General features: G+C 40.9%; 1 protein-coding gene across 5 annotated transcripts in view; it reads left to right on the top strand.

Moving 5' to 3' along the window:
- The window catches only part of LLGL2 (LLGL scribble cell polarity complex component 2), a 102,945-nt gene that overhangs the window by 13,247 nt on the left and 76,279 nt on the right, over window positions 1–13,419 (top strand). For all 5 annotated transcript variants that reach the window (XM_070739923.1, XM_070739919.1, XM_070739921.1 and 2 more), the window contains exon 2: window positions 10,860–10,963. In XM_070739923.1, the coding sequence (XP_070596024.1) occupies window positions 10,889–10,963 (75 nt within the window). In that variant the 5' untranslated portion in view covers window positions 10,860–10,888. The remainder of the gene's footprint in view (window positions 1–10,859; window positions 10,964–13,419) is intronic.

Raw genomic sequence — 13,419 nt, 5'->3', positions numbered from 1 at the left:
TTCTACTTACAAGCCCAAATTCGAGATACAAGCGCCAAGGAGCTGTCTCCTGAAGCCAAACGCTAACTTCCGCGTTCGGCTTCAGGAGACAGCTGCGAAGCGGCGCGTGTGTTTTAAAAGGTTGCAGCCGGCCTGAAGGGCTCGGGGGGGTGCTTGCAGCTTTCTTTCTTGCTCTTTTTCTTTCTCTCTTTTACCTTCCCTTCCTCTATTTCTTCTTTTCTTTCTCCTTCCCACCTTCTTCCCTCCCTCCCTCCCTTCACTCATTCCTCTCTTACTCTCCCCTTTGATAAGTTTCCTTGCTTCCTTCCTCTGTTCCTGTCCCTTCCCCCTTTCTTTCTTTCTTTCTTTCTTTCTTTCTTTCTTTCTTGCTCTTTTTCTTTCTCTCTTTTACCTTCCCTTCCTCTATTTCTTCTTTTCTTTCTCCTTCCCACCTTCTTCCCTCCCTCCCTCCCTTCACTCATTCCTCTCTTACTCTCCCCTTTCATAAGTTTCCTTGCTTCCTTCCTCTGTTCCTGTCCCTTCCCCCTTTCTTTCTTTCTTTCTTTCTTTCTTTCTTTCTTTCTTTCTTTCTTGCTTTCTTGCTTTCTTTCTTTCTTGCTCTTTTTCTTTCTCCCTTTTACCTTCCCTTCCTCTATTTCTTCTTTTCTTTCTCCTTCCCACCTTCTTCCCTCCCTCCCTCCCTTCACTCATTCCTCTCTTACTCTCCCCTTTCATAAGTTTCCTTGCTTCCTTCCTCTGTTCCTGTCCCTTCCCTCTTTCCTTCCTTCCTTCCCACCCTCCGTCCATTCATTCACCCATTCCTCTCTTGATCGCTTAAAGCTGGTCCCTGGTGCAAAAAGGGTTGGGGACCTCTGTCCTACAGGATTGGGTGGCAGAGAAGTTGAACATATGTAAATTTAAAAGTTTAAGAAAGTTTACAAGTTAAGTGAAAGAAACTTCATTATTCATTTATATGTACATGTACATTTCTTCATTAAAAACATGTCTTTCTGCATAATTTAGACTAACTTTGTGAGTTTTTTGAGGGCTGGAACCAATTAAAATTATTTACATTAATTCCTATGGGGAAAAGTCGTTCGAGATAAGAGCTGCTCGACTTAAGAGCCCAGGTCCGGAACGAATTAAACTCGTATCTCGAGGTACCACTGTAGTTGTCTTAGATTTAGAGAAGAAATACTGGTAAGTTAGTTGTAAAAATGAACTGATATTGTTAGCACTCTCATTTTATCCCTTTACTCCTGTGTAGTGGTGACTACTAAATTATTCCTTTTGAATTTATGACATGACAAATGGGATGACCTCAGTATTGATTGGAATGTGGAGACAATGAGCCCACTTGTTTACATAAGCATAAAGTAATGGTGTACTTTATGTAATAAAGTAATGAATACTGTCACTGCTACAGTACTCCTGCATAGTCCAAAAATTTCAAATTGAAATAACTCAGAATATTTTTTTTAATTCTCATGGTTTCATAATTAATATAATAGTTTTGTTTCTGCTTAGTTACTAACTATTCCTTGTAGGAATACTGTATTTATATTTGAGGTGGTTCTGAATGGCTTATTTGTATTAGGGTAAATATCTTATGGAAAACTGCTTCAGTGTGAATAATCTGATTTTAAGATTCTCACAAATGTTTCCTAAAATCTCAAAAAAAATATATATTAGACTCTTGTAGTGCTCCTTAAGTGCTGCAAAAGACCAACATACAGTAGATACTGCATTCATATAAAAAGCAGAATTCTGTTTTAATTGCCTTTTACAATGTTTGTTTATAACTTTTATGATTTTATGCCTACTTTACACTGCCCAAAGTTGCTCTGTGAGGAAGATAGGCAGTTTCTAAATGAGATATGTAAAAATATAAATAGATGTAAATAATTAAATTCTACAGCTTTCTTTGTGATCACAGACTATGGTCTCATTTATTTCTTAACAGAAGAACATGTGTTCTTACAGGGTGTGGGGGATTTAAAAAGAATATATGGAAGAGTTATAGTTGTCAAATGCTTTATATGACAACTTAGTTTCATTAGTTTATCATTTAAAATCAAGTTCTTTTGATTAAAGATGCATTAGTATTAGATATTGCAAGCCAAAGAACAGGTGTGCATCTTCAAAGAAATTGGAATGACTTCTATGATGAAGTAGTCAGTGTTTTGTGCTAAACAAATGGGCCATGGGGAGGGGTTCCCCTCTGATAGATCTGACTGGATGGGTTTCCGGTATTGCCTCAGCCACGACTCCAGGGAAGGGGTGGAGCAGTGGCAATTATTGTCCGAAAGAGTCTTTATCCTCGCAGGATCCCTGCCCCAGAGTTTGTTGGGTATGAATCCATTTATTTATTTATTTATTTATTTATTTATTTATGATTTGATTTGATTTGATTTGATTTGATTTGATTTGATTTGATTTGATTTGATTTTTATGCCACCCCTCTGTGGACTCGGGGCGGCTCACAACAAACATAGAATACATAATAAAACAATTTGATCCAATTAATTACGATTAAAAGACTTTAAAAGATCCTAAAAACTTAAAAACATTCCATTTATTATTCACTCAATAAGTCACTCTAAACACACTCGTTGGGCAGGGGGAGAGATCTAGTGGCTCCAGGCCTGGCGGCAAAGATGAGTTTTCAAGCTTTATTGGAAAGCAAGGAGGGTGGGGGCGGTGTGAATCTCTGGGGGGGAGCTGATTTCAGAGGGCCAGGGCCACCACAGAGAAGGCTCTTCCCCTAGGCCCCACCAGCTGGCATTGTCTGGCAGTCGGTCCCAGAGAAGACCCACTCTGTGGGACCTCACCGGACACTGGGATTTTTGTGGCAGAAGACGGTCTTGGAGATAATCTGGTCCTATGCCATGTAGGGCTTTATAGGTTATAACCAACACTTTGAATTGTGTCCGGAAACCGATCAGCAGGGGTCCTTCCCATAACCATTAAAGGAAGCGGTTGTGAGGCCGCTCCTCAAGAAGCCTTCCCTGGATCCAGCAGAATTAAAGAAATTTCATCCAGTCTCCAACCTACCCTTTGTGGGAAAGGTTGTAAGAAAAGTGGTAGCGCTTCAGATCCTATGTCATTGGATGAAACGGATTATCTAGACGAGTGATTCTCAACCTGGGGGTTTGGAGGTTGAACGAAAATTTCACATGGATCACCTAAGACCATGGGGAAAGACAAATTTCCTATGGTGTTAGGAACTAAAGCTTCTATTCTGGCACTTTGGAACATATTTTTATAATCCGACCAATCAGATGTTTACAGTGGGGTCTTTCTGGCCTTCCTACCTTTCCCCAGGGTTTCTGACCTTTCCCCAGGGTTTAAAAAAGCCGCCTGAAGTCTGGGGAGAAGGAAAAACATCCAAATTGGCCAAATGTTTGGGGCATTTTTGCTGTCCCCAGGGTTCAGGGAAGCCTGCTAAAGCCTGGGGAGACCAAATAACAGCCAAAAAGAAGCTTGAAAATCGGCTGAAGCTGACATGGGGTAACACCTCATATGCCCTCAGATATGACTCCATGTGCCAGCTGTGTCATGTGTGCCATAGGTTTGCCACCACAGGCACGGGGTCTCCTGATTGAGCAGGGAGTTGGACTAGAAGACAGTGATGGGCTGCGATTTTTTTAAAACAACCAGTTCCCTGCACTAATGATTGACTGGATGGGCGTGTCCAACTTGATGTCACTTACGTCGACGGGTGCTTCGCCTCACCCACTCCCTCATGACTGTGGGGATGCTGCAATGGTTGTAAGTGTGAAAAACAGTCATAAATCACTTTTTCAGTGCTACTGTAACTTTGAATGGTCACTAAATGAACTGTTGTAAGTCAAGGATTACTTATACAAAAATACAAAAACCTTTGCTTGCAAAAAGCTGCCCTCATTGGATTAGAAACTAAATACTCACTGAAGATCAAGATGATCAAAAACTAAAGGAAGGAGATGAATTTGGGTATTTGTAACCCAGAGTTACAGATCAGGCAGGATGCCAGGGCACATTAAGGAATTAAAATAGTTAAAATACAGCCAACACTTGCTCATAAAGTGAAAGCCTTTAGAAGAAAGGTCCCTTAAAGCAATGGTCACCAACTTAAATGCACCGTCCTTGGACCACTGGTGGTCCACAAGAAAATTTTGGTGGTCCATAGAAAAATATTTGCCTTTTTTATATTGCACTAAATACTATTTATCTTTTTTAAAAAAAAAACATTAGTGGTCCAGGGGATTTAAAATTATGGATTTAGTAGTCCTTTAGGTCCGAAAGGTTGGTGACCCCTGATTTAAAGCTCTCCAGAAAGTGGGTGGGCATATTTGGGGTACAAAATATCCAGCTAAAAAGAAAAATTAACATATTAACATTTTGAGTGAGAGCTAATCCCATTCTGCCTTTGTTCAGACCTTGCTGGAGGGAATATTTGCCTATGAATATAGCTATCTCTTTATCTCTTAAGTGCTGACATCTTTGGGCTATTAAGGAAGGGGGGTGCTTTCTTCCTCTAAGAAAACATGTTTTCCCAATTCTCACCCAGGGAAATATATTCTTTTAATATTTCTCAAAATATTTCATTCTTCTAGGAGGGGTGGAAGCTAACTTTCTACAATTGGTGCTATGTTACTATGCCATATTATCATGAGAGCAAACTATAACAAATTGGAAGGAGGATCCACTTATTATCAGTGAGCATCATGTAGCTTGGCCACTTTGAAGCAATGCTAGCTATTCCTGTCCCGAAGGTGCTTTTTCAAGAGGCAACTGGACTTTCTGGAAACAAGAAAGTCCAGTTGCTTTTTGAAAAAAGCATCTTTGGGGCAACCATGACCTGAATGACTGAAGAATCCCCATAGATGAGAGACTTGTGCTCAGTGAACTGATTTAGCACTTAGGAGAAGCAATGGTTAGATCCATTTGCACCACTCAAAGATACTAGCTGGTCTTACCTCACAAGATATCCTAAGGCAGTGATGGCGAACCTTTTTTTCCTCTGGTGCCAAAAGAGTGCGTGTGTGCGCCATTGCGCATGCGCGAGTGCCCACACCCATAATTCAATGCTTGGGGTGGGCAAAAGCAGCTCCCCCACAGAGGCCCTCTAGAAGCCGAAAATGGCCTATTTCTCTGGTGCGCCCAGTAGGCTCTTGTTTCACCCTCCCCAATGGCTTCCCTGGAACTGGAGGAGGATGAAAACGCCCTCATCCATCCCCCCCTGGGGGCTCTCTGGAAGCCAAAAACACCCTCCCAGAGCATCTGTGAAAGCCAAAAATCAGCTGGCCAGCACACACATGCACGTTGGAGCTGAGCTAGGGCAACTGGCTCATGTGCCAGTAGATATGGCCCCACGTGCCACCTGTGGCACCTGTGCCATAAAACTTGCCATCACTGTCCTAAGGTAATAATCCTAATTTAAGGAAAAATCATGCACCCTCAGAAAGGCAGTAAAAAAATTAGACAGAATGATAAACTTGCATGTTGTGAGCTGCTCCGAGTCTTCGGAGAGGGGCGTCATACAAATCTAATATTTATTATTATTATTATTGTTGTTGTTATTATTATTATCATCATCATCATCATCATCATCATCATCATCATCTTCTTCTTCTCTCAGCCATTTCTTCTTCTATGGCTATGCCAGCCCTTCAGAAAATAGCTGTTCTCAAAACCCAGAAATAAAAATACAGTGGTACCTCATCTTATGAACTTAATTCGTTCCATGACAAGGTTCGTAAGTAGAAAGGTTTGTAAGATGAAACAGTGTTTCCCATAGGAATCAATGTAAAAGCAAATAATGCATGCAAACCCATTAGGAAAATCCAAACTTTAAGGCTTAAAAAAAAGCGGCGGGCAGACAAAGTGAAGGCTAACGGAGTGGAGAAGGACAGCAAGGAGAAGCGAGGAATGGAGGTCCTAACGAAGGCTAACGCCACCCCAAATTGCTCCCAAAATCACCCCTCCAGACACTTCCTATACCGCCCCAAATCTCTCCCAAAATCACCCCTCCAAAAACTTCCTACGTTGTCCCAAATCGCTCCTAAAATCACCCCTCCAAAAACCTTCCTACGTTGCCCCAAATCACTCCAAAAATTACCCCTCCAAAACCTTCCTATGTTGCCCCAAATCACTCCTAAAATTGCCCCTCCAAAACCTTCCTACATTGCCCCAAATTGCCCCTCCAAAACTTTCCCACATTGCCCCAAATCTCTCCCAAAATCACCCCTCCAAAACCTTCCTGTTGCCCCAAATCGCTCCCCAAATTGCCCCTCCAAAACCTCCATACCTTGCCCCAAATCACTCCAAAAATCACTCCAAAAGTGAAGGCTAACGTAGTGGAGAACAGCAAGGAGAAGTGAGGAATGGAGGTCCTAACGAAGGCTAACGCCACCCCAAATTGCTCCCAAAATCACCCCTCCAGACACTTCCTACACCGCCCCAAATCTCTCCCAAAATCACCACTCCAAAAGTTTCTATGTTGCCCCAAATCCCTTCTGAAATCACCCCTCAAAACCTTCCTATGTTGCCCCAAATCATTCCAAAAATCACCCCTCCAAAAGATTCTACGTTGCCCCAAATCCCTCCTAAAATTGCCCCTCCAAAGCCTTCCTACGTTGCCCCAAATCACTCCAAAAATCACCCCTCCAAAAGCTTCTACGTTGCCCCAAATCCCTCCTAAAATTGCCCCTCCAAAACCTTCCTAAGTTGCCCCAAATCACTCCAAAAATCACCCCTCCAAAAGCTTCTACATTACCCCAAATCCCTCCTAAAATCGCCTCTCCAAAACCTTCCTATGTTGCCCAAAATCACCCCTCTAAAAGCTTCTACATTGCCCCAAATCACTCCTAAAATCACCCCTCCAGCCGCTTCCTATGCCACCCCAAATCCAGGTCCTAACAAAGGCACATGGAGTGAAGAAAGGCAGCAAGGAGAAACCAGGCAAACACTATGCTGCCCAAATTGAGGTCCTAACGAAGGCAAATGGAGTGAAGAAAGGCAGCAAGGAGAAACAAGGCATTTTGAAAGGACAGGTGATTTTGGAAGACTTTGGAAGTGATTTGGGGTGGCATAGGAAGATTTTGGGGGAGCGATTTTGGAGGCAATTTGGGGTGACATAGGGAACATCTGGAGGGGTGATTTTGGGAGCAATTTGGAGCAGTGTAGGAAGCTTTTGGTGGCGATTTGGAACGGTGTAGGAAGCTTTTGGGGGAGCTATTTTGGAGGCGATTTGGGGTGGTGTAGGAAGCTTTTGGAGGGGTGATTTTGGGAGCAATTTGGAGCGGTTTAGGAAGCTTTTGGAGGGGTGATTTTGGGAGAAATTTGGGGTGGCATAGGAAGCTTTTGGAGGGGTGATTTTGGGAGCAATTTGGAGCGGTTTAGGAAGCTTTTGGAGGGGTGATTTTAGCAGCGGGATGGACAAAGGAAGCGGTAAATTAGGGGGGATTTTGGCAGTGGGATGGGAGGCTGCGGGGAGCAGAGGATGTGGAGGGCTAGAGGAGAAAGTGGCAGGTAAATGGGGCAGCTCCGGCGTTCCCTGCCTTGGGACTACAGGTGCAAGCAAAAGAACGTGGGGAATCCCAGCGGGGGTGGCAAGCAAATGGGAAATCCCAGCGGTGACAGTCACAAGTCAGGGAAATCCCTGCAGCAGTAAGGGAGCGCATGCGCAGTAAGAGAGTCCACACACCCGGGCTCGGGTTTGTAAGGTGAAAATGGTTCTTAAGAAGAGGCAAACAAATCTTAAACACCGGGTTCGTATCTCGAAAAGTTCATATGAAGAGGCGTTCGTAAGATGAGGTATCACTGAATCACCAAAAAAACCCCTCCAGTGGTGATAGTGATGGTGTGGGAATTCCGGAGAAGCTCGGCTGCTGCCAGAAACCATTAAGGCTGTTATAGGCAGTTTCTGAAAACACTTAAAGCAGCAGTAGGGGCGGAAATTAAGGTTTGGGCTATAAATACAGGCACACTAGTATCTTTCTCTCCTGCACTCCTTGCAGGATTAGCTCTGAGAAAAGATTTCTTCCCACAACCGAACTGCATAGAAAATTAACATACTGTTCAGGATCCCACTACTGCTAGAAGACCTCCAAGGTCCCTTCTAACTCTGTTATTTTGTATTCTTCAACATCTTTAATCTGAATGCAACACTCAGTGAAGGAGAAGTTGATTCCCGAATGTATGGCTCAAGGATTTCGTTTTGTTTTACTCAATCCACAGCTTGGGTTTTTTTGCCTTTCATCCTGCTACATATTATATTCCTGTATGTCTTATGTTTGAGGCAGTAACCTTTGATTTCTTGGCCGTCTCTTTTTAAATGGCCTTCCTTTATGGTCATAAACTTTCCCCAACTTTTTTGCCATTGAAGGCAAGTGAACTCTGGACTCTAAATTGCATTGACTCAGAATTATTTCTGTTTCTATTTAGTTCATTGTTTATTATGGTAGTTTTTCAAGAGATACTCAGCATTCTAAATGAACAGATACAAGTACTCCATACTGCAAGGTGTTACAATCCTTATTTGTTTTGCCCTTTTCTGCTTTGAGCTTTTCTGTGCTTTCATAAAAATAGTTATTAACAAGGCCATATTGTAAAGTAACAACATTTTGTTACTTTCTTAAAGGAAGTTAGACATACGATAGTTAGCCGACTAGCTGTAAGCAAAATGAAAATACATGTATATCACCATTATTCATTTAAATATTTGTAATTATTTGGAGTTGCATATCTTTTTATTTACTGTCTTCAATATCTCATTTAAGAAAACCTTGCTTTCTATTTATTTCTCTTCAACTGTGGCTGCAACTCTAAACATAATTTTAATGGAACTTTACTCCTATTGCAACCGAATTTGAACACAAGAACAAGGGGACACAATCTGAAGTTAGTTGGGGGAAAGATCAAAAGCAACATGAGAAAATATTATTTTACTGAAAGAGTAGTAGATCCTTGGAACAAACTTCCAGCAGACGTGGTAGATAAATCCACAGTAACTGAATTTAAGCATGCCTGGGATAAACATATATCCATCCTAAGATAAAATACAGAAAATAGTATAAGGGCAGACTAGATGGACAATGAGGTCTTTTTCTGCCGTCAGACTTCTATGTTTCTATGTTTCTAATTTCACTTAGGGTTTCTAGGCCAAATGTAGACAAAACAAAGCTGTGGCTGTAGGTCCTCTTTGTTTATACACCCTAAATTTGATATTCCTTTGCAAAAGAAACACCCATTATAATCTTGCCATCTTCAGGTCAGTCAAGGACATCTTCTGCATAATACCCATTAAGGGGATAAAAATAATTGAAAGGATCCATGCAATCTGGTTTCAGGCCTGTGTTCTACATGTAAATTGTTTAGGTTGTACTGATATGACCTTACATTGAGGAATAGATTAGAATGCATATATTCTGATGGGTCTTTCAAAGACCTGAATATGCCATACACCATGATATCCTTCTAATTTATTTGATCAATAAAACATTAGAAATGGTACTGTGGGTTTTATTTCTTTCTGTGAGCTCTTGCTTACACCACACCACCTGTGTTATAGGCTGTTGTACTATTTGTGGAATAGGCCTTGGCTATGTCAGCATTATCAATATGATGTGCAATTCCAAAGTCAGTTGAAGTATGTTATACCAACTATAGCGTTGATTGCCATCCCTGAGATTAATTCTGTCCTAATCTCTCTTGACTCAGTTTTCTTGGAGGACTACCTTTCTCCACTGGAACCTTCTATTCATATTTATATCAGTTTATAGGCCTAATTTGTGTGACCTTTGTGAGACCAATCAATTTGATTGGTATCCAGTAGATTACTTAATGTTTGAAGCATGCTAGATTGACTGACATATGCATCTTTTAAAGGCCTGTTTTGTTCTATTTTTTTCTGAAGTAATAGTCAATCTTTTAAGTTTCCTCAGAACAAGCTAGACTCCTAGTAAGTAGAACCAGTTAACAGAATGGTGTTTGTTATAGTCTTATATAGTATAGTTGATATGGTAGATAACTAGGCCTTTTAAAATGAGATTGTGTGTATATGTGCCAGTGCCCGTAATTTCAAGTGCCTATGCATTGCTTTAACCATTCCAGCCCCAAATGGTGTAGAGTGAAATATCATATTAGTATATATTCTCTAAGGGCATGTTTTTTTTTAAAACCCCTAGAAATATTTTGCAATAAATCAATTCTAATGAAGAAATGCCAAGACAGGATGGTACATTCTCATCTTTAAACTGGATTCTTGATTTAGATTACAGTGCTGGGTAATATGAACAAAGGAGAAAGGTCCTCATATTAACATAACACATAAGATGTATATTTGCATATGTAACATTATTTTAGTATGTTTATTAACAACTGGAGGTACTTTATTACACTTATGGGAAGGCTAAGCTCCCTATTTTCCTTTCTCTTATATTTAATGAACTTGAATTTGGTATTACAGAAGATACTAGTACTAATTACTCTGGGATATTGAAGACCCTATAATTTGCTGGAGTCTTTTACCTAACCTCTGATGTATAGTGTAATCTCTCTTATACTAGTTTAAAGAGGCAAGATACTTACTTTCAGTTCTGTGGGATTCTTAGTGTTCCTTAGGCTTGGGGTTCCCCCCCCCCCGCTTGCAGACAATTCGTTAAACAATTGGGTATCAATACTGAGTATTGATTTTGCTATCTACACCCTGTGGAATTGATGATGTTAACTATGTGGGTAATGAAAAGTCTGCAAGCAAACAATCAAGCTCAGAGAACAAGAACACATTTTAATCCTGAGCTGCAGATATTCTTTTTAACTTTTATTTCTATCTAAGCACATTGTGTGTAGCTGATATCCAAGTGTCTTTACATACGACTTTTTCTTCTCTACAGCTTTTGGTGCCTTGCAATTAAAGAAGAAAATGAGAAGATTTCTGAGGCCGGGACATGATACCGTAAGAGAGAGGCTCAAGCGTGACCTTTTCCAGTTTAACAAGGTATATTGTAGGGCTTGAATAAAATCTAAGAGGAAACAAATACAGAACCTTTACACATTTTACATTCTGTTGTTGATTCGGGTGGATTTAGGAATGGAAGAGATGGTTCTCTTGAACCCTATGACTTTTCCCAGTGCCGCTTGCCCATAGTCATACTTAATTTTTGGCTTAGAACATAGCATGAAACACAAAAGTATCTGACAAACCTCCCAGAGTTGTTGGGAGTTGGTGGTGTTCAAATGCAATGAATCATCATCTTGTGCTGGGTCTATGTCATCATTGAGGCAATAGATTCTTTTTTAATATATATATATATATTTTCATGTCTTAAACTTGCAGATGGTTTTCTGAATCCCAGATGGCCATTTAGAATTCATAATTTTCATTTATAATTTTTAAATGAAAGTCTTTTTCTCTGACAATAAGTTCCCTCTGTGGAAGCACATGGCAGCTATTGTAGTTTGAATACAGTACTGTTTTTAAATAAACAAGCAAAGGGCAGTGTATACAGTTCACAAGCTTGTATGCACTCCTTCAGTGGAAGTAGGAGGAATGTTAAATTTTATTTTTTTTAAAATGAAAGCTGATTGTTACTAAAAACCTGAAAAGCTAATACTGCTATGGGTGTTAAAATAACTAAATAGATTCTGTTAATTGAGGATAAATTTCTCCTCCTTTGAATTCAACATCAAAAACAGCGCACTGAACAACAGGTAGTCCTCACTTAACAATTGCCTCATTTAACAACCATTCAAAGGTACGACTGTAAAAATAGATGTATGACTAATTTTCACATTTATTACCATAGTGGCATCCCACAATCATGTGTCACTATTTGGACACTAATTGGCAACTGATGCTGTTTATGTCCATTGCAGTGTCCCAAAGTCAGATGATCATCATTACAATGCTTTGCATCTAGCTTCTGAAAAGCAGAATTTAAAACAGAGAAGTAAAATTGCCAGTTGGGTTCATGTAATGAAGTGATGGCAAATCTTTTTTTCCTTGGGTGCCAAAAGAGCGTGGGTACATGTTATTGCACATGCGCGAGTGCCCACACCCATAATTCAGTGCCTGGGGAGAGGCGGAAACAGCTTCCCCCACCTCCCTGGAGGACCTCTGGAGGCCGAAAACAGTCTGTTTCCCAAATTCTGGTGGACCCAGTAATCATAAATTCAGGCTCCAAAGGCTTCCCTGGAGCCGGGAGAGGGTAAAAACACCTTCCTCCCAGAGGCACTCTGGAAGTCAAAAACACCCTCTCAGAGCTTCTGTGCAAGCCAAAAACCAGCTGGCCAGCGGGCGCATCCACATTGCAACTGAGCTAAGGCAACAGCTCACGTGCCAGCAAATATGGCTCCACATGCCATCTCTGGCACCCATGCCATAGGGTCACCATCACTGATGTAATGTTTCACTTTGTGACCACAACATTTAGCAACAGAATTGCTGGTCCCAATTGTGGTGGTTAAGAGATGGTTATATTTAGCAGAAGTTAAAAAGAAAGCAACTCCTGGCAAATAGATGGGGAAGAAATGGAGGTAGTGACAGATTTTATTTTCCTGGGCTCCAAGATTGCCACAGATGGGGACTACAGGCAAGAAATTAAAAGACACTTGATCCTGGGGAGGAGAGCCATGACAAATCTAGATAGCATACTAAAAAGAGGACACATCACCCTGCCAACAAAAGTGTGCATAGTCAAGGGTGTGGTTTTCCTAGTTGCAATGTATGGCTGTGAAAATTGGACCATAATTGAGGTTTTTGAACTATGGTGCTAAAGAAGACTCCTGGGAGTCCCTTGGACTGCAAGGTGAACAAACAAGTCAGTCCTAGAGAAGATCAAACCTGACTGCTCTTTAGAAGGCCAGATCCTGAAGATGAAACTGAAAAAATACATTGGTGACCTAATGAGAAGGAAGGACTCACTGGAGAAGAGCCTAGGAGAGATTGAGGGCAAACGAAGAACGGGACAGCAGAGAATAAGGTGCCTGGATGGAGTACTGTAGCAGTTGACATGAGTTTAAATGGACTCTGGGAATGGTAGAGGACAGGAAGGTCTGGAGGAATAATGTTCATGGAGTTGTGATGGGTCAGACATACTTCATGACTAAAAAGTAGGCTGTTTTTGTGATGGTTTCATATTCTGTTAGTTCTTAATTTTTGTGTTAAATCTGTAAAAATGACTCTTGCTTTAACTGACAGTCATGAAAGAGAACAGTTGCCATATTTTTGGGAGTATAAGACACACTTTAGTTTTGGGGGAGGAAAAAAGGCCTCTGCCTCCCAGCAATTGTCTCCCAGCAAACAGCAAACAGTACAGATGATATACACTGTTTGCTGTATATTTCTGTACATGTATACCTGACCCATAGAAATAGCAAAGAATTGGATAAATGTACATTATGGCAGTATATTAATGCCAGAAAGTTTTCTTAAATGTAGTCACACTGACTCCT

The sequence above is a fragment of the Erythrolamprus reginae genome, chromosome 2, assembly GCF_031021105.1.
Source record: "Erythrolamprus reginae isolate rEryReg1 chromosome 2, rEryReg1.hap1, whole genome shotgun sequence".
Classification (NCBI taxonomy): domain Eukaryota; kingdom Metazoa; phylum Chordata; class Lepidosauria; order Squamata; family Dipsadidae; genus Erythrolamprus; species Erythrolamprus reginae.
This window is presented reverse-complemented; position numbering and strand designations above follow the sequence as displayed.